This window comes from Sus scrofa, chromosome 3 (assembly GCF_054392235.1).
Source record: "Sus scrofa isolate SSC_HxYL_T2T_F1_AM1 chromosome 3, Sscrofa_HxYL_maternal_Yorkshire_Landrace_v2.0, whole genome shotgun sequence".
NCBI lineage: Eukaryota > Metazoa > Chordata > Mammalia > Artiodactyla > Suidae > Sus > Sus scrofa.
This window is the reverse complement of record NC_139385.1, coordinates 126,290,509-126,315,186: the sequence shown is the minus strand read 5'-3', so window position 1 is coordinate 126,315,186 and position 24,678 is coordinate 126,290,509. Positions and strand designations below refer to the sequence as shown.

The 24,678-nt window shown below is 37.6% G+C and overlaps 1 protein-coding gene across 26 annotated transcripts in view; it reads left to right on the top strand.

Annotated features, from left to right (window-relative positions):
• The window catches only part of NCOA1 (nuclear receptor coactivator 1), a 253,860-nt gene that overhangs the window by 159,208 nt on the left and 69,974 nt on the right, over positions 1-24,678 (top strand). For all 26 annotated transcript variants that reach the window (XM_085015947.1, XM_085015954.1, XM_085015948.1 and 23 more), the window contains 5 exon segments: positions 1,071-1,237; positions 9,625-9,722; positions 18,395-18,572; positions 21,143-21,322; positions 22,607-22,702. In XM_085015947.1, the coding sequence (XP_084872073.1) occupies positions 1,071-1,237; positions 9,625-9,722; positions 18,395-18,572; positions 21,143-21,322; positions 22,607-22,702 (719 nt within the window).

Here is a 24,678-nt window from a genome sequence, read left to right as displayed (position 1 = left end):
TTGTTTTATGTAAGTAAATACATTTGATTAGTTGACTTGGTTCTTTTCAACTTACTATGTTATATAAATGCTCTCATTTTTATAGTTTTTTAATTATGAAAGTAAATATTTTAATTGTTTCCAATTAAGAGCTTTTTAGCAACTGATTTTTCCCTCTTCTCCTCTCTTCTTTCTACTATTTTTATATGCAGTCAAATGATTTTGATTGCTGCTTATAAAACTAAGAGCTACTTAATTTGATAATAGAAAATGATCTATTTTGAAGTAATACTTCATCTGAAGTAATACTTCGCTGTCTTTATATGTATTATTTAAAGCAAGGTGCCTGCTGACTAAAGTAAACGAGAGGTAAAGACTGAAAAACAAAAATGAATAATACTCATTTAATACATCTGAGTAAATGTACAATACTAGTTGTTTGCACTGTTATTTTTTGTTCTTATTATTTGCTCAGGTTATCTTCAAATTGAGTTTGGTTTTATTTATTGTATTAATGGGAGCTTATAAATAGATGTTTGTTTCTGTTTGTTTACAATAAAGTTGTATACAAAGAACATTGTTCTCTGTACCTTTATCTCTAATTATGATTTATTATTTTTTACTTTTTTGATGAGTACTTTTTTCCTTTTGATGAGGACCAACTAATGGGCTAATTGTGATAAGAATCAAGACTTTATCAAATTCCTGATTATAATTTATTTGAACTCTGGTGCAGTCTGCCTGCTTAATTTACAAGAAACTTATTTGAAAATTCAGATTTTTCTATAATGATTTCAAAAGCAGTTAGTTATATGTACTATGCTTTTTTTTGGTATGCAGTTTTCATTGGTAATTTGAAATATTCAATATATACACATCACTCGGGGAATCTATCTGTGATAGCAAACATTCCCTCCATGTATTTTAGCCAGAATTGTTTTCTCCACTTCAATAAATACTGTTATCTGTTTTTTAGATACAAATTTAAATCTGGTTTTATATTCTAGATAAAAATAGGAATCTCTATAAACATGTAAATATTAAATACTTAATCAGAGAAGGAAAATAACTGGATTTTCTTTGTGTAACAGCACTGAAAAAAGGCGCAGGGAACAAGAAAATAAATATTTAGAAGAGCTAGCTGAGTTACTGTCTGCCAACATCAGTGACATTGACAGCTTGAGTGTAAAACCAGACAAATGCAAGATATTAAAGAAGACAGTCGATCAGATACAGCTAATGAAGAGAATGGAACAAGGTAAAACAAACCAAAAAAACCCTGTGGCTGTGCACTTGATTAAGATATTTACAATGTGTGATTTTATGTTTTGTTATTAAGAAATTGCATTCAAATTCATAATTTCATTAAATGAACATTTTTGTTTAGGTGCTGTTTATTCTAGAATGTAAATCTGAGGCCCTTTTGCGCAAAGTGGCTTATTGTAATCTTGAAAATTGGTTGCCTCGAAAGGTTATGAGACTCAGGGGATTAAGTCAGAAAATACAAGTTATGGTGTCAGACCTGAGGCTCTAGCTTGAAGTTGAAAGACAGCAATTCAGAGGTAGGAAAGTCCCTCCATCTGAGTAATAAGCTTGTCTCTACCTGGACTCTGCACGGGTGAAACAATCTTCTTTGAGAAAACTGATTTATTTTTATGGCTTATATTTACACTGTTCACTGGGGACCCCACACCATCCCTGGGTTGCCTACCAAAAACAGAGGCAAAGCACTCAGAACATACACGTACCTGGCCCCATCAGATTCTGACGGAGATTTTATGCTCTGAATTTACATGACAAATGAGGAAGTAATCTACAGTGAGTGAGAGCACAAGTAACAGAAGGAATAGACCCCAAAGAGCTTCAGATTAATGCCAGCGCTGTGAAAAGACTACGAATAAATAGTATGTTTTAAATGGTTAAGGTGATATGATTTTTCGGATTTTAGGGGCTGGATAGTCTAGTGACAACTAACTTAGCAGACAGGAGAAACTGGTATTGTAGGTCTTAAAGAGGGAGAGCCAGCATGAGGCTGTGTGGCCCCTTCCCTGCTCAATCTGGAAACCCTGATATCCTGACTCATACTCCCTCAGCTGAAGGTGGGAGGGTTCCTCTGGGAAAATTGAGCAGTCCAAAAGGAAAGACACAAAGATGTGGACAGTTGCAATTGATCCCTAAATGAAAAAAATCAGCTTCTTGCCTTGTCCCCACTTTTCTCACAGCTGCCAATCAGGACTTAAGTACCTTGCTTTTTACTATGAATAAAAATCCATGGAGAGCAGACTCTGGTTGCCAAGGGGTAGGGGGGGTAGAGGGATGGACTGGGAGTTTGGGGTTAATAGATGCAAATGATTACATTTAGAAGAGATAAGCAATGAGGTCCTACTGTATAGCATCAGAAACTATATCCAATTACTGGTGATAGAACATGATGGAAGATAATGTGAGGAGAAGAGAGTGTATATATGTATGACTGGGTCACTTTGCTCTACAGCAGAAATTGACAGAACACTGTAAATCAGCTATAATAAAAATTGTTTAATAAAAAAATGAGCAAAAAAAAAAATCCAGATCATTGAGGAAAGTCTGTAATATAAAAGAGAATAAATCAAGGAAACAAACAGAAAAAGAACTCTCAGGGAGCAAAGGAAAATGTAAAGCCATCAGACAGTCCCTCAGAGACAAAAGGGAAGGTATTTCATCTATGCAACAAGAATACAATGCTATAAAATGAAACATTTGCTGGAGTTCCCGTCGTGGCGCAGTGGTTAACGAATCCGACTAGGAACCATGAGGTTGTGGGTTCGATCCCTGGCCTTGCTCAGTGGGTTAAGGATCCGGCATTGCCACGAGCTGTTGTGTAGGTCGCAGATGCAGCTCGGATCCTGCGGTGCTGTGGCTCTGGTGTAGGCCGGCGGCTACAGCTCCGATTCGACCCCTATCCTGGGAACCTCCGTATGCCGTGGGAGCGGCCCAAGAAATGGCTGAAAAAAAAAAAAAAAGAGGAGCTGAAAAAATCTTTACCCCATTACCTTGTATTTTACTCTTTACCTATTTGTACCCTCTGCCCCAACCATCCCAGGCACACACTGCCTTAGGTATTTGCACTTGCTGTTCCCTCTGTCTAGAATGCTCTTCCCCAGATACACACAAGATTCACTCCCTCATCCCTTTTTGTTCAGATATTTTTTCTCAATTGATTCCCTCACTAATTTATCTAACACACACACCCACGCACCCTCCCCACCTCTCTACATCTTCCATGACTTATTTTCCCCACAGCATTTTTCATAACTTACTTTTTAAATTAAAATGTAGTTGATTTGCAGTGTTGTGCCAGTTTCTGCTATACAGCGAAGTGACCGAGTCAAACATCTATATACATTTCTTTTCTTATATTCCCTTCCATCATGGTCTCTCCCAAGAGATTGACTTGTAGTTCCCTGTGCTGTGCAGTAGGACCTCATTGCTTATTCATTGTAAATGTACTAGTTTGCGTCTTCTAACCCCAAACTCCCAGTCCATCCCACCCCCACAGTATTTTTATACATCTAACATATTACATGTTTTGTTATTGTCTGCCTGCCCTCACTAAAGCTTCATGAGGGGACAAATTTCTGTTTGTTCACCATTGTATCTTCAATACCTAAAGCAGTTCCTGGGTACATCGTAGAATTTCAATTAATATTTCATTTAATAAAAGGATAAAGTGTTGGAAGTGGCCTAGCAGTTAAGGTTTCAGCATTGTCACTGCTGTGCCTGAGGCTGCTCCTGTGGCTCATGTTCAATCCCTGGCCCAGGAACTTTTGTATCTGGCACAGCACTCCCCCCCCCAAAAAAAAAAGATAAATTATTGAAAGATAATTTGAAGAAATCTCTTAGAAAGTAAAATAAAAAGCAGTGGAAAGCAAGTGAATAAGGAATGTATAGGATCAGTACAGGAGGAATAACATATCATTAATCTCAGGGGGAAGAAAAGCAGCAGACCAAATAGAAGGGAAGAAATTATGTCCCCCCAAAAATGTTCAGGGAGTTCCCATCATGGCTCAGTGGTTAACAAATCTGACTAGTATCCATGAGGACACAGTTTCAATCCCTGGCCTTGCTCAGTGGGTTAAGGATCCAGTGTTGCCATGAGCTATGGTGTAGGTTGCAGATGCAACTCAGATCCTGCGTTGCTGTGGCTGTGGTATACGCCAGTGGCTACAAATGTGATTTGACCCCTAGCCTGGGACCCTCCATCTGTTGCAAGTGTGGCCCTTAAAAAAAAAAAAAAAAAAAAAATCTCAGAACTACAGGATATGTGTTTCCAAATAGAAAGTGCATGTGTAGTGCACAGCACAGCAAATAAAAAAGAAAGGGGGGGAGGGACTCACATTAGTGCATAATTTCCAGGCACCAAACAGGAAAAAACGAGAGAGAAAAAAAGTTACATACTAAATTATTTTCAGATGGGTCCAGATTTCAAATAAGAACACAGAAAATGAGAATTCTGGACCTAGAATTCTGTATTCATCCAAATGAAGTATGAGTGCAAAATAAAGACATTTTCAGACATTCAGAGCCTCAAAAATGTTACTTCCTGTTTATTTTTCTGGAAATATCTATCTCAAGACCAGGGTAGGAAGCCAAGAAGGGGACACATAGGCTCTTAATCTAGCCAAGAAGGGAAAGTATAGAATCTTAACAAAAGAAACTTAAAGGAGACCCAGGACCACAGTTGAGCAGCAGACCAAAAAAGTAGCCAGTCCTAACTGAAGCAGGGGGATAGAGGCCTCTAGGAGGAATATTTCCATGGAAAAAATGGATCACATAGAGTATTTGCTGACTGACCAAATTGACAGGAATTTTTCAGTTTGGAGGAGAGTTTAGAGATGAGCCAGACTTCACAGAAAAACTAAAACATAAAATATGAGAATTGTAAATTATAGCCCATACTGTGACTCATTTGTGAACTATATTTATACAGCCATGGTAACATAGATATCAAATATTGACTGCTCTAAAATTTATTCTAACTATACTGTGAGGATGGAAAGAGAGGAAATGTTTGTCTAAATGGTTGATGTAAGTAAGTTCTTAACTCTCGTTACAGCATGGTAATAAGTTATGTATAACATGGACATGGTCAGGATATAGCAAATAAGCACATTGAGAGATATGGAGTGTATTTGTTAGGATACAGGCAAGGCTGCTAGAGCAAGAGACCCAGAGTACCAGTAGCTTTAATGAGATAATCTAGGTATGCGTCAAGGTTCAGATTCCTTCTGTCTCGTTTGCTGTACCATTCCTATGGTGTTGATGTGATCAGACATGGCTCCCCTCGTCCACATCCCAGCTGACAAGAAGGGGAAAGAAGAAAACGAGAAGGCATGCATGCTTCTTTCCTTTTAAGGTCAGGACTCAAATTGCTTGCCGTTTCTGTTCAGTGTCATCTGGCCACTCCTGCCTTAGGTTTTGCCTAAAATTTTAAGTGCTTTGCTTTTCACGAGTAGTTACTTAATGTACTCAGACCTGATGGCTTATGGTTTAGAACTATTTAAAAAACAAAACCAGGAGTTCTCATCGTGGTGCAGCGGAAACGAATCTGACTAGGAACCATGAGGTTGCGGGTTCGATCCCTGGCCTCACTCAGTGGGTTAAGGATCTGGTGTTGCCGGGAGCTGTGGTGTAGGTCGCAGTTGTTGCTTGGATTCTGCGTGGCTGTGGCTGTGGTGTACGTAGGTCAGCAGCTGTAGTTCCGATTCTGTCCCTGGCCTGGGAACCTCCATATGCTGTGGGTGTGGCCCTAAAAAGCAAAAAAAAAAAAAAAAAAAAAAAAAAAAAAACCAAAACCAAACAAACAGAAAAACCTGTCTTAATGTTATGAAGACATGAAATGAGGAAGGAAGTACATCTTAGAACTAAATAAGAAACTCTTATGCCATAATAATTCGAAAATAAATAACCCAATTAAAAAATAGGCAAAGGCCCTGGATAGACAGTTCCTTAAAAAAGACATATAAACAAGCAAAAAGCACATGAAAAATATGCTCAATATTATTAGCCATCAGAAAAATACAAGTAAAAACCACAGTGAGAGACTGCTCTATGCTTGTTAGGGTAGCTATAATAAGAAAGATAATAACAAGTATTAGTAAGAATGGGAGAAATTGGAACTCTCATGCATTTCTGGTGGTAATGTAAATTTGTCCGTCCACTTTGGAAAACAGTCTGGTAGTTTCTCAAAATGTTAAACATAGAGTTACCATATGGCCCAGCATATCTACTTGCAGGTATATACCCAAGAGAAATGAAAACATTTATACACAAAAACTTGTCCATAAATGTTCATAGCAGTCTTATTCACAAAAAGCAAATAAGTGGAAACAACCTATATATCTATCAACTAATCAAATAAAATGAAGTATAACTCAATTAAAAAATGGACAGAAGACCTAAATAGACATTTCTCCGAAGAAGACATACGGATGGCCAACAGGCGTATGAAAAAATGCTCAATATCACTAATTATTAGAGAAATCAAAACTGTAATGAGGTACTGCCTCACACCAGTCAGAATGGCCATAATTAACAAGTCAACAAATAATAAATGCTGGAGAAGGTGTGGAGAAAAGGGGTACCCTCTTCCACTGTTGGTGGGAATGTAAATCAGAACAACCACTATGGAAAACTGTATGGAGATACCTCAGGAAACTAAATATAGAGCTACCATATGATCCAGCAATTCCATTGCTGGGCATATATCCAGACAAAACTTTCATTGGAAAAGACGCATGTACCCCTATGTTCATAGCAGCACTATTCACAGTAGCCAAGACATGGAAACAACCTAAATGTCCATCGACAGATGAATGGATTAAGAAGATGTGGTACATATACATAACGGAATATTACTCAGTCATTAAAAAAAGACAAACTAATGTCATTCGCAGGAACATGGATGGATCTAGAGACTCATGCTAAGTGACATAAGCCAGAAAGAAAAAGACAAATACCATATGATATCACTTATTTGTGAAATCTAAAATATGGAACAGATGATCCTATCTCAATATAACAGACAAATAGGCAAACAAAAAACAAAAACAAATCATGGCCAAAAAGAGCAGACTTGGGGTCCTTGGAGTGGGGGACAAGGGAGGAAGTGGGAGGGATGGGCATTTTGGGGGTTTGAGGGTTACAAACTATTATATTTGGAATGGATGGGCAATGGGATCCTACTGCCTACTGTACAGCACAGGGAAATGTGTGTGATTGGGTCACTTTGTTGTACAACAGAACTTGATGAAACATTGTAAATAACTATACTTTAATGATAATAAAATTTTAAAAAAAGATTTTCCACTTTAAAAAAATGAAGTATACTTATACATTGGAATGTTACTTAGCAATAAAAAGGAGTGAAGTACTGATAAATGTTTCAACATATGCTTGAAAATATTATGCTAAGCAAAAGAAGCCAGTCACAAAGGACCACATATGATTCCATTTATATGAAATGTCCAGAATAGGCAAATCTAGAGACAGAAAGTAGATTGGTAGTTCCCTTGGGCTTAGAAGTGTTGGGAAATTAAGGAGTGACTGCTAAAGGGTATGTGGTTTCTCTTTGGGGTGATGAAAATGTTCTAAAATGCATTGTGATGACGGTTGCACAACTCTGTGAAACCATTGAATTGTATGTTTTAAATACATCAGTGGTATGCTGTATGAATTATATTTCATTAAAGCAGTTAGTATAAATACTACATGAGATAGTTTGCACTCGGTTTGCAAAAATTAAAAGCTACAGTGAAATCAGGTGTTAGTGAGCATACAGAAAAACAGAAACCCTCGGAGTTCCTGTTATGGCACAGCGGAAACAAATCTAAGAACCATGAGGTTGCTGGAGTTCCTGTCGTGGCGCAGTGGTTAACGAATCTGACTAGGAACCATGAGGTTGCGGGTTCAATCGCTGACCTTGCTCAGTGGGTTAAGGATACGGCGTTGCCATGAGCTGTGGTGCAGGTAACAGATGCAGCTCGGATCCCACGTTGCTCTGGCTCTGGCTGTGGCTCTGGTGTAGGCTGGTGGCTACAGCTCCGATTAGACCCCCACCCTGGGAACCTCCATATGCCGCGGGAGTGGCCCTAGATAAGGCAAAAAGACAAAAATAAATAAATAAATAAGAACCATGAGATTGCAGGTTCAATCCCTGGCCTCGCTCAGTGGGTTAAGGATCTGGTGTTGTCGTGAGCTGTGGTGGACATGGCTCAGAACCTGCGTTGCTGTGGCTGTGATGTAGGCCGGCAGCTATAGCTCTGATTAGACCCCTAGCCTAGGAACCTCCATATTCCACAGGTACCATCCTAAAAAGACAAAAACAAAACAAAACAAAACAAAAAAACGAAAAGAAAAACAAAACCCCTCATATGTTACCAGTGGTACAACATCTTTGAAGAGCAATTTGTCAAACTTAATACTGTTGAAAATACATAGACCCTGTGATCCAGCAACTTCAATTCTAGTATTTACCTTAAAGAAACTCACAAATATGCAAAAGAGGAAATACTGAAAATAATTTATTACAGCACTGGATATAGTAGTCAAAAGGTCTACCAGCAGGGGAATAGGAAATGAACTGTGGATTATTCGTATGATACTATACAGCAGTTCAGATGAATGAGTCAAATTCATATGTATCAGTGTAGTTAAATCTCAAACATAATATTGAGTGGGAAGTCTGTGTCTTATGTAAACATTAAAACAAAAAATAATATATTCATAAAATCATGCATATGTAGTTGAAATATAAAAATATGCTAAGAAATGTTTATGCTTGGATTACTGATTACTTTTGAAAAGGGACAGAGGAAGAATGGTGGTAGAGCTATAGCTCTTTTCCTGAAGCTTTATATTTATTTAAAAAGGGAAAACCTGAAGCAAATAATGTTACATCTATGAAAAATGAATGGTGGAAATGTGTGCTATGTCACTTTTGTATTTTTGGTATATTTGGAATATTTCGTATTTTAAAATGAAAAAATAAATCTCTGTTCAATAATACCATATTTGGTTTTTGGTGAGCTAACTAAGTCTGACAGATTGGAAACTTTTATATAGGTCTGCTGCTACTTTAAGACAATGGATGGATTTTTCAACATCACCACACAAAAAAATTGCAAATTATTTAGCAGTTGAAGTTTTATCAATCAGATCATCATAACATGAATGTGATACGTTAGCTAGTTCATAGAGGCTCATAGCAACTTATCTTTACTCTGTCTTCAATAGCAGTTTATCAAATCAGAAAAAGAGAAAAAATAAAGGAAATAATTATTCTTTTAAAATTTATCCATGTCTTTCTTTTGGTTTAGATTTTTTTAAGGCTATTTTCTCCATTTGTTGGAACACTGGGCATGATAGGTCAGAATTCACATCCTCCTGCTGCCACTTATTTATACAATTTGGGACACATTACTTAACCTTTGTGAACCTCAGTTTTTATCATCCAAAAAATGAGTATAATTAAGATTAAATGTGAAGGTGTCTAGGTAAAGAATAAATGTTATTTGAATCTGAAATTAGGTGGATTTATGTATTCATAAACTTGCCATTATGGAAATTAGCTCTTTTTGGATGTGGACTTTTGTTTCTTTGTTACAGAGAAATCAACAACTGATGATGAAGTACAGAAATCAGATATCTCGTCGAGTAGTCAAGGGGTGATAGAAAAAGAATCCTTGGGACCTCTTCTTTTGGAGGTAGCTGTTCTCATTGTCTCAGAAAAAGTGATCAAAACCTTTGTTCTAATTTGGGTTTTTTCCTTATCTTCATGTTTTCCATGCAATTAATAAATTATAAAACATGTAAAGTTTTAAAGAACTTTTAATAATGATTTTGGAAACTATTTTGACAGTTATTATTACTTCAGAATTAAATATGAATAATGAACATGAGAAATTTTCAGAAAAGCATTCTAATGGTCAGATTGAAAACTGCAGATTAACTGTCTGGCTTTGCTGTTTCTAGAGTAGTTAGGACTAGTTGGGAAAATAAACTTTTAGAATTATTTAGCTAGCTAGTGCTAATTTCTGCCATAGTATTTCACTTTTGAGTAAGAGATACCTCACTTTATTGCAGTAGGTGTTTGAAGTTTTCTGACTAAAAATTTTTAATTATTTATATAAAACATTGTAAGAGAACTTACTAGTTTAACAACTCTCTTTCAGACTTTTTAAAATGAAGAATTTTTAATCTTGAATTACTTTGTAACTACTGTGTAATTTTCACCCATTTTTTCCTGTCTCTTCTTTACTCCCTCTGTTCTCAACACAGATGTTTTGTTTCCAAGCAAGCTCATCACCTTGTGTTCCCTCTCATACATGAATGTTTAAAAACGCGTCTGTGTGTGTGCACGTACACATTCAGTCCCTACAATTTAGGCCTTTCTAACTCTAGGCCTAATTTTATTTTTTATATATGTATGTTTATTATATACATATATGTACTTAAATAAATATAAATATATAAATAAATGCTCCTTTCCTTGTCCTGCCTCAGGGCCCTCCTTTCTAGCGAAGCCTTCCTAACAACTCAGACTTGTATAGGCCTCTTGAATTTCGTTTATACACTTTTTTCCTATTACCCTAACCATTCCTCTGTGTATTAACCGTAATTCCCTCCACCAACACTGCTAATGTGAGAACATTCTCAAAATGCCACTCTTGGTTTTTTAGCCCAAGTGATGTCATTTGCTTCATCTATTATTTTAGAGATGACACCCAAGTATGTGCTTCTTGCTTGAATTTCTTCCCATACTCCATTCCTGTCCTCTTAATAGGTTGCTAAATGTTTTTGACTCTCATACTAGCAACCTTCCACTCAAAATCTAAATTCTTTATTTCCTTTACATGTTCTACAAGCACTTTGTTACTTTAGACTCCTGGTTTTAATGACGTTTTATTAGGGGAATGAGCACATGTTTTATAGAGTTGTAAAATCTAAAAGGCATTGGGCACTGAAACTGGATAGAAACTACTCTCTGAGTGAGTGTATACACATGTAACTGGGAAAGGGGAAAGCTACTACATGTGACAGACTTGATGTTTTTCTTCATTTTACAGCCCCTTAAATCGATTGCATGACATATGCCTACTTTTTGGAAACTGTTATAATAAGTATAGTAGAAAGGGTAATGGTAGGATCTATGTGGTGGATATACAGTAGTTCACCGCAAAATTATTTCAGCTTTGCTGTATTATGAATGTTTAAAATATAAGCTGTTAGAGAAAATAGCGAAAGAAAGAAGTACTTTACGCTCCTTCCCCTCTGCTCCATCTCTTCCCGCTGCTTGGTTATCCTTGGGCTCTTCCTGGAAGACCTGCTTACCCCCTTTCTTCTGTAGGATGTCATTATCTTCTAGTTCTTCTGAAGCGGTTCTGTCTGCCGTCTTAGTGCCACTAAATTTAAAACTGGCCTAAGAACTTTATTATCTCCTTTCAATTCATTAAATATTTATCAAATGTATTTTTGGCATATAATGCCATTTGAGATACCAAAAAGTATAAGGTATAGAGGTTGTGATTTCTGGGGTTCCTGTAGAGACACGGTAATCATTTAAATCCTGGCTTTACCACGCATTCTTCAGAAACCACAGAGAAGAGCAGGGATAGCAAATAGATTATCCACAAACTGGAAACAGCCCCACTAGAGCCAGAGAATACTGCTGCTGCTTCAATTTATATAACCGTTTGTTATTTCTGAATGAGGAAAGTCTGCAGCACTTTACAGTGAACAGAAAATAACAGGAAAACATCCATTCAGAACTACTGTAAGAAAACAGGTTTTTAGATGATGAAATTATTACCCTTATAAAACCACTGTAAATCAAAGGAAAACTATAATACAACGTTACACATGTCATTAAGCAAACATCTTCAAATACAAAAAAAATATGAAATTAGAAATTCCAAAAATTCAGAACAGAAATGTATTTAGGCTCTTGACTTCAAGGAACTAGTTTTTTGTTTTTTTGTGGGGGGGGGGGGAGTTTATGAACGATACATATGTGAAACTGAGACTGTGAAATAAAATTACAAACTTTCATAAACTTAAAAGTTGGCTTTATTGACAACCTTTTCTATCCCTTCTGTATCTCCCAGCCCTCCCTCCTTGCCTTAAATTTTGTGATCTAAGCCAGGGTGGTTAAGAGAAGTGGTAGAAAAGCCACCCCAAGATTATTCATTGACTTAATCCAGGCTGCAGTCTACAGCTGCACTGTTTAGTAAGAGAGTCACACATTCAAAGGCCCAAATTCAGAGTGAAATTAAACATTCAATGCTTCCGCCTCACCAGGCACGTTTAAAATGCCCAGTACCCACCTGTGGCTAGGCGCTCCTGTGTTGGACAACAGAGAACGTTTCCAACATCGACATCAGTCTGGAGAGACTTGCTCAGATGGGACATCTGCATATCTCAGAGGCGGTCACATATCTACCGTATCATGAGAAATTCTCACCAAACAATTTCAGTGTATTCCCCCTTCATTTTTTAAACATAAAAAGGTAGCATGAGGTAAGAATAAAGGTGATGGAAGTAATTTCCTCACACTTAAAGAGAGAGTGGTATTAGAATAAATATACCACAGTGGTTGAATACATATGTTCAGCAAAGATTGTTGCTTGGTACATGGTAACTACTCATCAGTACAGGCGCTTTTGTTTTAAAGCTCCTCATTCTCCATTGTTCCTTGCTGTCTAAATTCCTCTACCTCTTGTTCAAAGCTCTGCTTTATCTGACTCTTAATGCCCTTTATTTCCCACTGCTCCACAAGAAGAATGCCCTTTTAGTCACAGACGTCTCCCTATACCTTGCATGTGCACTCAGGCCTCCTTACCTCATTTTATACCAGTCCGACTTTGACTACCTGCTTCCCTCTTCCTTAAAACTCTTCATGAGCCTTTTTTATAAAGTGTCTCTTTTCCTTTCTGGGTAGTTCTTAGCCTTTTTCTCATATTTCTGTTTCTTTACTTGCCTCTTAAATGTTAGTATCACCCAGGGTTCTGCCCATGGCTCTTTTTCCTTTTTTGATTCTGTGCACATTTCTTGGACAGTTTTATCAACATCTGTGTCTTTGTCTATATGATGGACTCGTATGTGTGTGTGCACATGTATGTGTGTGTAAAATACTAATTAGGGTTTTCTGATTTGAAGCAACAGACTCAATTCTGACTAAATTAAGCAAATATGAGTTTATTAGGATGCTTTTGGATACCACAGAACAGTGCTTGGAAATAAGGTGAAACCTAGGCATCTTAAGGAGGCCAGAAAGCAGAAACTATATGAGAGGTCTCTTCGAAAGACCCATCTGGACAGTGCCCTGCTGGCAGAATGAAAGTGTTCTAACCGTATTCATTCTTTTTGTGGTTCTCATCAAGAGTACCATTTAGGGAGGACGTTTTCCCAGTGGCCTAATTAAGAATCCCATGAGGCTTTATTAAATGGGGGAGAAGTAATTCCTCAAAGGAAATCAGATATTCTATGGAAGGGGAAAAATTGTTGTAGTTAAAAACAAGTAAACGAACAAACAAGCAAACAAATGAGAGTGTGTGTACCTGTAAGCTGCACATGTCTGTCTTTAGCCCGGATCTCTCTTTTTTCCCCTTTTAATTCCTTTTCTTAGGGAAAGGCACTTATCTACCAGAACCCTGAAGTCGTTAATGAAGGAAACCCCAAGTGCTCATTCCCACAGCTGCTAGAGGTTACCAAATGTTGTTTATTCTGCCTCTGGGGAATTCTCTTCTATCCCTTCCACTGCCATCGCCTATATTTAGGTTCTCATTTGAACTGGAGCATCACCATAGCATTGTAGTTTGTCTCCTTGCTTCTAATCTGTATGCCACACCCACTGATGACGGATCCTTGTTAGAGCAGATCATGTCACTGTCTTGCTTATTGCCTTCAGAATAATCTCCGTGGCTTTTAGGATAAATTCTGTTTTGTTTTTGTTTTGTTAGTTGCTTTTCCCTGAAGCCTTTTCAAAACAAAAACAAAAACAAAAAAACCCACAAAAACCAAAAAACTTTGTTATTAAGTATAACACAGGACAAGTACATACAAGATTTCTTTTCTTTTTTTTTTTTTAACCTCTGAGCTGTTTCCTCTGTTTTGAATGTCCTTTCTACCCCTCATCCACCTGATTTACTGCTCTGTGTCCTTCAAGCCTTGGCTCAGGTATCGTGTGGCCTTTTCCCAGGAAACCTTTACTACAACAACCATTTTTGGAGCAACAACAACAACCAGATGGGCAACTTTGCCGATTTGGGTGCTTCATTCTGTGCTTAACCTTTAGGAATTCCTCTGTTGTGCTATAATGTGACCACATGTACTTGTCTTTTTCTCCTCCAGAGATGGTAAAATTGTTGAGAATATATATTTCATTCATAGACCTTCGTCCATTGACTGACACTTAGGTGATACTCAGTGAAGCCTGTGTAGTCATTTAAAGCGAGGGCCTTGGGAGAAGCTCTGGCTAGTGTGAACCCTGCATTGAGACCCAAGGTGGTCTTCTCCAAAGAGTAATGTCCTGGGTGGAGAGAAGACCCTTCTGACTGGGGATGCTGTGCTGAGTGGAGAGGCGTTTGTTATCACTTCCTGTGTGCAGTTCAGCATACGACCAGCGGTCAGGACTTGGAGAAACAGAAAGATTCCTTCCCAGCAGCACACTTGGAAGTTAATTATATGCACAGCATATGAGGGAAACTTGTAGAATAAGTATTAGCAGGTTATATTAATCAGACATACTTTTAGAAATTAGAGATGTTTGTATTTTCCTAGCAATAGTCTCCTGGGATTCCCTGAAATGTTACCAATTTCTTGGGGGTGAGATTTTGGCAGATCTTATACTATCTACTCTATTTTCATATTTTAAAACATTTTAAGTACATATTTCATTTATAATTAAAAAAAAAAACCAAAATAGGCATTTCCAGCAAAGGACAGGCTGTCTGCATCTCAGGAGAAGGTCAGCAGGACAACTCTTGTGACCATGGGACAGCCTTTGTCGACCTCTTTTCCAAGCCAACCCTTTCTGGAGAAGCTCAGAAGAAATATGATGCCCCAGACTTCTCAGAGGAAACGATGAGTCCATGTAACCAAGGCCAAGCAGAGATCTGGTGAAAGTTCTGCACTCCCTGTAAGGCTGACCAGCTGCATATTCCAGAGGCCAGTTACTAGAATAACTTCCCAGCTTGTCAGTGAGGTCAGGTGCAGTCAATGGGAGAACTTGGAGAAGTCCCAGAAAGTCTCTGGAAACAGGAGATTGCAGGGACTCCAGGCCTACTGCAGTGAAGAACTTTTAAGTTCTTTGGATTTCACGAATGCCCTAAAAATAATTGCACCAAGTAATCCAGGTAAATCCCTGGGCCTCCTGGTGCTCAAAGTTTGCATACCAGCCCTGTGCCCACTGCTGGCCAATCTCCAGGAGTGGGTCTCAGTCTCTCCCAGCCCCTCCTCAGACAATAGGTAACTTCGAGAGATAGCCAGACACAGACATGGAGAGAGCAAGGGAGAGGCTAACATGGCTCTGAGAGTAGACAGGGTCACTAGGAGCCAGAGAGCAAGGAGCCAGAAGGACACCCTGAAAACCAGATGAAAACAAGAAGGTAGTGCTTAAGAAGCTGGGTGATAGGGTCCTTGGAACTGGTTCACCATGACATGGCCAGGTTTTTTACTGGCCTTTCTATGTCAATTCTATTTCTTACTCTGAACTATGACACTTTGTTATACCTAAACTGTTCGCTTTTTTTTTTTTGCCCCCTCCCCCCACATCATAAGGAGTTCCTGGGCCAGGGGTCAGATCTGAGCCACAGCTGCAGTCACAACAGATCCTCAAACGGATCCTTGACCCACTCTACTGGGACAGGGATTGAACCTGCTTCCTAGCACTTGCAGAGATGCCATTGCTCCCATTGTGCCACAGTTAAGGCTCTGTTCTTTAAAGTTAAATTGTATTTGCATTGATTCGATTAATAGCTAAAAACATTTAAAGGAATTTTTAGATCTTTTTAAAAAAATTGATATGTCTATATCTCAGTTATCCATATTGTCACATAAACTGAAAGACATTAATCACCTGTTATGAAATTTATAGCTAATTCTGACTTAAAGAAAAATTAGGTATGAGAGTGCTTTCCTGCGCTCATCTAAATCCAAAACAGTTTAGCAAAGGATTTGTCTAGTGTTAAGGGTTTTAGATTATTAATCACCTCCCTTTCCTCTTTGCATTATGAACTAAGTGAAAAATAGTCACACAACAGTCAGGTGGAATAAAAATTGTTTTATTTCTTTTTGTTCTTGTTAAAATATTAGCAATATTTTTCATGAGAATAGTGTGGTTGTGCTTCATTATTTTAAAAATCTCAGTCGAATGCTTGGTGATGCAGTGATTTGAAGAGATAGTTCTAAGTTCAGTTTATTTTAATATTTGACTTAAATAATCAGCTGAAAAAGACACCTTACAAAAATAAGGTAGATACAAGTGGAAAAATACATCACTGGATGAGTTTACGAAGTCACAAAACTCATTTTGGAAGGCAGCTGTGCTCACCACTGTAACCACCAATGCTCAAAATTCATTTTGAAATCCTTTCTACCAATTATGCAAAGTTTTTTTCTTTAAACTCTGTCTTTTTTTATCTCATCTAATTTGAATCTCCAAATTAATCAAAAGATGTTGCCTTTTTCTTTTCTGAAAAATAGGTGTTTGTTTGTTTGTTTGTTTTGCATTTTAGGCCACACCCGCAGCATATGGAGGTTCCCAGGCTGGGGGTCGAATCAGAGGTATAGCCACCGACCTACACCACAGCCAAAGCAATGCAGGATCTGGGCTGCCTCTGCAACTTAGACCACAGCTCATGGCAACTCCGGATCCTTAACCGACTGAGCAAGAGGCCAGGAATTGAACCCGCATCTTCATGCATACGAGTCAGGTTTATTAACCACAGAGCCACAACAGGAACTCCTGAAAAAATAGGTTTTTAAAGCCCACCGGAACTCTGATTGGAAGGTTTTTGAGTAGGTAACAAGTTTTATTTCTAAAGGTTTTAACTGAAAAGATAATTTTGTAAGTAGTTTGCATAATTTTTGGCAACCAAATCATAACTATGATAACATTTCAAAACATCCATCTTCATATGCTGGTGTTTATTATTTGGAAAATATCCGCTAAGTAGAACATTATCATTAGCACCTGTCATCATAGAAAGGTCAGCAAACTTGGGACATTTAACCTTTTTTAAAAAGAAAACTGTGTAGCCCATCAACAGTGTTAGATGATTCTTTTAAGTCTTTTGCCACCAATAACCGGGATTCCCCTGCATGATATAAAGGATGCTTAGTTACATCTTGTTAAAAATTCTGTAAATATTCTACTTTTTAAAGTTCTTGTTTTTACTGCCCTTATTCATTCTGTAACAAGTAAACTGCAATACGTTGCAATGAACAGAAAGATTATAAATAAGGTGCCACTGTCAGCCTCTGCATTCTGACTCTTCTCTCCGATTCCGTGGTTTGTGATGTGACCGTCTGGACTGAGTGAGGCACCAGGGTGTCAATATGTTAATCAAGTTTAATTTCTTCCTTATGTTTTAGATTATGCTATAAATAGAGATTCTGAGTTTTTCCTGCACCCCTGTGGTTATTATGCTTCCCTGTGGGCATGTACATCTTCTTTCGGAGCTCCCTGGCTCCATCTCAGTGCATAGAACCCTCTGTGATTTGGCTCCTGTCCACCTCTCCAGACTTACTGCCTGCCTTGTGCCATGTGCTCCAGCAGCTCCAAACTGCTTTTTGTTCCATTATGTGCCATGTTTTCTCTTCTGCCTGGAATGTCTTCCCTCATGTCTTTTCCCCTCCTCCACTATGCCTTTTTTTAAACTCAGGTCAGAGCCTTTCTTTGCCCCCCACCTTGACCTCAAATAGACATCCATCTTTGTGCTCCTAGAATAGTCCGTGTAGTATTCTGTGATACTGCATTTCTTACTGATGTTTTATTGAGCTTATGCCTGTCTCCCATTGTACCACAGGTTCCTTGAGGGCGGACACCAGGTCTTCACCTACCGTTTAGAGATGTTTATGACTGACTAAATGGGTCAGTCACTTACTTCACATGTGCTACCAAAAAATTTCTTTCTAAGGAAGAAGTTTGACATGTTCATTCATGCCTACTGGAAACATAAGTGTACAGTCTGTTTTAAAATCCTGTTCCCTTCACAGAGAACATGCAATATTAAATCTTCTATTCAGCCCCCCTTTTCTAAAACTTGGCATTTATTTCTGATCTTTTTTCAATAGAGAAATGTACACGTTTATTTTTCTTTTCTCTTTTAACCTTACAACCTCTTTTTTTTTTTTTTTTTTCTTTTTGGCTTTGCAGGCTTTGGATGGATTTTTCTTTGTTGTGAACTGTGAAGGGAGGATTGTATTTGTGTCAGAGAATGTGACCAGCTACTTGGGTTACAATCAGGAGGAGTTAATGAACACCAGTGTCTATAGCATACTGCACGTGGGGGATCATGCAGAATTTGTGAAGAATCTGCTGCCAAAATCACTAGGTACAAAGAAATGTGTTTTTTAAAAGCTTCTCCTTACATAAGATTGTACTGTATTACTATTATATTGTAACATATAGTATTATTCTAATATATGTCGTAATATGTTAAAAATACTTTAACATTTAATTTTAGCCTGACACTAAATGTAAAGGAGGAATGGCATCAGATAGCTGATAGAGAGCATTCCTTTTGTCCTCTTTCCTCTACATGATGCAACAATTATGTGACTGTGTTAGGAAGCAGAGCAGTGAGTTGCCTTGGCATGAGAAGCTTCTGCTTAGAATTCCCTTTGTTTTCCATTTTAATTATGTCCAAGAAAGAGCAAGTATATATAATGTATCCTACCACCTTGCTCAAAGAAAAGATAAAGGGGGGAAAAGGAGAAAGGAAAGGAAGAAGAGAGAGAGGAGAGGAGGGAGGGAGGAATATACATTCATATTACATACTTATTAAAATTAACATTTTTGGATATAAGTGGTTTCAACTCAAGAGTTCCAAGTATGGGTGGATGGGTTGCTCATTGCCAAAGGAGCCTAGCTGAGAGGATGGACGGGGTCTGATTTCTAGCCTGCATTCTATTCACTAAGACATGTGCTTACGTTTTTTTTTTTTTTTGGTCTTTTTGCCTTTTTCTAGGGCCGCTTCCCGTGGCATATGGAGGTTCCCAGGCTAGGGGTGTAATTGGAGCTTAGACGCTGGCCTACACCAGAGCCATAGCAACACGGGATCCGAGCTGCGTTTGCAGCCTACACCTCAGCTCACGGCAACGCCGGATCCTTAACCCATTGAGCACGGCCAGGGATCGAACCCCCAACCTCATGGTTCCTAGTCGGATTCATTAACCACTGCACTGTGACGGGAGCTCTGCCATGTGCTTACTCTTTAGCCTGTATGTACTCCAAAAATAAGGAAGGGTCTTGGCTAGAATCCTATATAACTAAACTAAACATGCAAATAAAATGTTATCCATAGCTCTTTATTTTCTATGTTGTTGACTCAATGAAATGGAAGCCATATTTCTTCTTTGAAAAGAGTATTATGTGTTTGTGTTTTTATAGAAATTTAGAGTGTAAATGTCTTTGGAGATAATATAGTGGATTCCTTTATTTTAAAGATGAGTCAAAGATTAAGCCATTAGGAGTTCCTGTCGAGGCTCAGCAGAAACGAATCTGACTAGCATCATGAGGAAGCAGGTTCAATCCCTGGCCTCGCTCAGTGGGTTAAGGATCTGGCGTTGCCGTGAGCTATGGTGTAGGTTGCAGACGCGGCTCGGATCCCATGTTGCTGTGGCTCTGCTGTAGGCCAGTGGCTACAGCTCTGATTTGACCCCTAGCCTAGGAACCTCCATATGCCAAGGGAGCGGCCCAAGAAATGGCAAAAAGCCAAAAAAAAAAAGGAATCTGACATTGCTGTGAGCTGTGGTGTAGGTCACAGACACGGCTCAGGTCCCAAGTTGTGGTGACTGTGGTGTGGGCTGACAGTTACAGCTCCAATTTGACCCCTAGCCTGGAAACCTCCATATGCCACAGGTGCAGCCCTAAAAAGACCAAAAAAAAAAAAAAAAAAAATTAAATCATTATCCCAAACCTCACAACCAATTCGAAGCAGAACCAAGACTCCTTACTCCAGTATAGGTTTGTTTCCATGATTTCCTCTGACAGTTATAGAATGATGAGACAGTGAAAAGGAAGGAGGTTCAATGGCAATGATATAGTAAGAGAACTTGTTGGAAATGGTGAGAGAACAGCCTTGAAAACCCTCTGAACTGCCACCATGGTTTGAATATAAAAGTTTAACTGGGAAATGGTGACCCCGCGCACAGAGATTCTCACTTGAAATGTATAGATAGCTTCTCTGTAACTGAATTCAACTTTCTTGTACTGAATCAGGTAACATTTCTGTTTTCACAATTATTTTATGTAATTGATACCCACTATATTTGAGGCATTGTAGCATATACTGTGCAAATAAAGTGCAAGAAAAAAATGGTTTTAAGAAACCAAGTTTGGTCTCTGTCTATTCTAAGTAATTTTTTAAGTCACAGGCTCATTTGAAAAACTTGACTCCTCCCTCTAAAAAGGTATGCATGCACACAAGCCATCCTTAAGAATCCATGCCTTCCAGGTTAAAACCCCTGCTTAACAATGGATCTCTGATTTTTGATCATTTTTTTCATTGCCAGGGTATAATAAGAAACAAGTAGAAAGTCTCATTAATTAATTGCTATAAAATTCTGAGCAATAGAGCAATAAGCTCTTAATTTTTAATTTTCTCTTTCTCTGTTTATAAAAGCCATTAATGAATTAGGGTATTTGTAAGACCTTATCTTTGAGGGAGGAAATCCTATACAGTTTCTTGAAAATTTTGCATTTTTCTAATTGGTAAACATTACCAATTTTGCTAAGGAAAATAAGTATCCTATTGCCTCAGGATAATGTTAGATCTGAAGAAGTCTGTCTTTTAATCTGAGTATCTAAGCAGATGAGTGAGTAAAGGTATGTCTTTTGTATCTTCAGAGTTTGTACTTTTTCACCTTCTTCATTGGCATATAATCAATTTTTCTTTCACAGTAAATGGAGTTCCTTGGCCTCAAGAGGCAACACGACGAAATAGCCATACCTTTAACTGCAGGATGCTAATTCACCCTCCAGATGAGCCAGGCACCGAGAACCAAGAAGCTTGCCAGCGGTATGAAGTAATGCAGTGTTTCACTGTGTCACAGCCAAAATCAATTCAAGAGGATGGAGAAGGTAAAACAAAGGATGATTTTAAGGTGTTTGGTTGCCTTTTCCTTGGCTTTAGGAACAGGAAGGAAATTGATTATAAACTGCCTTCTTCCAATAGTACTTTTGGTTACTGTATTATATACCATAGGGGCTATTCAAATTGGTATGTGTTTCTTAATACTTAAAAAATTGCTAAAATCGAGAATTACCCCTTTAAAATGCTCCCAAATTCTCAGTTTTAAGCTGGCATTCCCACTAAAATGTCAAATTCAAACCAACTTGCTGCCTAGAAATAAGAGATGTAACTAACTGCTGCCAGTTGGAAATGTACCAGATGTAGCAGGCTGTTGAACAGCTCTGATTTTTAGAAAGTTTCAAGCTTAGAGCATACAGAACATTGGAGAATAGAGTGAGCATTTTTGAGGCCATACAAGGTAATTTATAAGGAGAAAGCTTATGAACAGCTGAAAACACAGCTGAAGCTCTAATATGAATAGGTATCAACATGGTATTAGTTAACTATGTTACAGTGATGAGTTTTCCATGTGAGCTTAAACTGAGCTAAGTTAAGAACACCACAAATTGGGAACTGGAGTAAAAACCAGGAAAGGTAGCAGCCGAGAAGTCAGTCAGATACAAAAAAGACTGTGTATGTAGTAGGACTCCCTGGGGAATGGCTGCCACAGTCAGCTGGGGACCTTTTACAAAATACTCATGCAAGCCTGTCTTATGTAGTTGAAGTTCATATTTAGCTGTGTGATACTGTGTAGAACCTCTCAAAAAAAAAAAATGGAAGTGGGATTTCCAAAAAATAACAGATCCTAACAACATAAAAGTTCTCTGTCAAGGGCAAGATAATGCTTGTTAAAAAAAAAAACACTTAAATGTTGTTTTTTTCATGTGATAATTATCACCTGCACAGTGATTATAGGAATAATCTTTGTAGCCATTAATGAATATAGGAAATTGACTAAAAACTGTATTTTAAAAGCCACCATGTTGCTTAAATCTAGCCAAAGCTTTCAAGTTTTTATCATCCAAGTACTTGAGATGCATCAGTCTCCCTTAGTTCATGTAAGAACTTTCAGTGGAAAGGGATAATTTATGCTACTAGTTCTCTACCTGAAGCTGCCAGTTTTTAGTTATGAGCAATTTTATTTCTAATATTACTGTTAAATCAGAGTGACTCCAATATTGTATCAGATCCTGTAGTATATATTGTTTTTATAAAAACCACTAATGGCAGATGATAGATGTGAACCACTTTTTACCCTCTTCCTTTCAATTTCCCCTTCTTGTTTTGGGCAGATTTCCAGTCATGTTTGATTTGTATTGCCCGGCGATTACCTCGGCCTCCAGCTATTATGGGTGTAGAATCCTTTATGACCAAGCAAGATACTACAGGTACTAACTGCAAAGTTTAGAATGTTCTGTCAGTATTAATGATGTGACTGTGCCCTTAAAACGAATTGTGTCCCTCTGTTCTCTGCTGTTTGGCTTTTGTCCACTAGACCTTTACAGAAAACATTTTAGATGATTGTCTTGATATTGTACCTTTTGGATACTGTCATCAGTGTTATGGCAGGGTGCTGGGGAGAACATTATTTTATAATTATTCATATGTCTATATTTTGATTATAAATTATTTCATAATTCTGGAAAGAAATTTGGCAATGAAGGTATAAATATATTTATAAATATATACAAATGTAGATATATGTATATTTATAAGTAGATACAAAAAATCTTGTGCTTAAATGTATGTTTCCTTTTTTCTTGATTATTTTTCTTTAAATTTATTCAGCACATACTGATTGAATGCCTAGCAGTGGCTGTCACTGTGTGATTGCTCAGGGGTGTACTTAATTGAGCAAAATACAATGATAAAATTACAAATTACAGTACTTTTTTAATGGAAAAGGTGTGGAGTAGTATAAGGGAAACTAAGAGGGAAATCCTGTTTTTAAATTAGCTGGTTAACAGAAGGCCTGTCAAGCTGATATTGCTCCCTTAAGCCCCAAAAGATGAGACTGTGTCAGCTATGCAAAGTACGGGTGTTGCAAGGGTGCGCTGAGGAAGGGTCATGGTGCTGAATGAGTCTCCTGATTGAGGAAACAGAGTAAGACAGAAAAGTAGGTTAGAAGAACTGAAAGAAGGGCAGTAGAGTCAGAAAGTGAGTAACCTGTAACAGTGCCTAAAAATAAGCCCTTTTTTTTAAAGGTCTACTTCAGATTTGATTTTCAGCAAAAATAAATTGTTACTGTACTTTATAATATATAAAGCATTTTTCATATATTGTTTAATCTTATCTTCACTAACGCTTTCAGGTTTTCATACTATTACATCAGTCAGAATTATATATGTATCACTTACCACTCTAATTTTAAAATAGAGGTGGATACTACAGATAGATTTTTTTAGCAGGTCAAGATTTTTAAAAATCATTTATACTAAATTTTGCTTTTTGTGAAAGTTTAGTTTTGTCACTTTACTACTGTTTATAAGATCTTGTTACAATATTTATTATTTTTTTTAGTCCCAGAAATCTAATATTCCTATATTGTGTGCTTTATTCTTGTGTTTTTAAAGATAAACTCCTAGCTGCTCTACTTATGCACTGGGGGTAGATTAGCACTGATAGTAGAAAATAGCAAAAGGACGTCTAGGAGCTTAGAGATACAGCATCAGAGGGTCATAAAAATCAATTCCCATACTTTCTTCCTGCCCTTTTTGAGCCTACCAAGTACAAGTTCTTTTCCCCTTTCCACCAATGAACAGCACTGGAAAAATTTAATAAACCCATATTGAAAACCAAAAATATTTCTGCATAGAGGAAACATAGGGTCTATTAAAACATGTAACTGGTCTTTTGTGTCAGTAAAACCAAGTAAGAGCTTGAGAGGTAGCAGAATAAAAGCCCTTTGGAAAGGGGTAATGGTTAGACCACAGAATAAATGCGGAAGACAAGGGAGGCCTAAAAATTGTGAGGATAATTTAGGAACAGTGTATTTCAGCATTTCCTCATATTGCATTTCTACAAATTGAATCCTAAATTAGGTTGTTTTAAAGAAGAATATATTGGGGTTCCTGTTGTGGCTCAGTGGTAATGAACCTGACTGGTATCCATGAGGATGAGACTATATTTTTCCATAGGAAGTGTTACAGCTGGTAGTTTTCTTTTTGATTAAGGACCCAGCATTAAAATCTTAAATATGTCTGATTTTAAAATAAATTTATAAAAATTTATAAATTAAGTCCTGAATCGTAAAGTAATTATAAATCTAAAGGGAACCTCAGAGATTGCAGAATCTAGCCAATCCATTTTACAAATGAGGGAATGGTGACTTTTCCAAGACCATACAGCTAATTGCTGAGAGCAG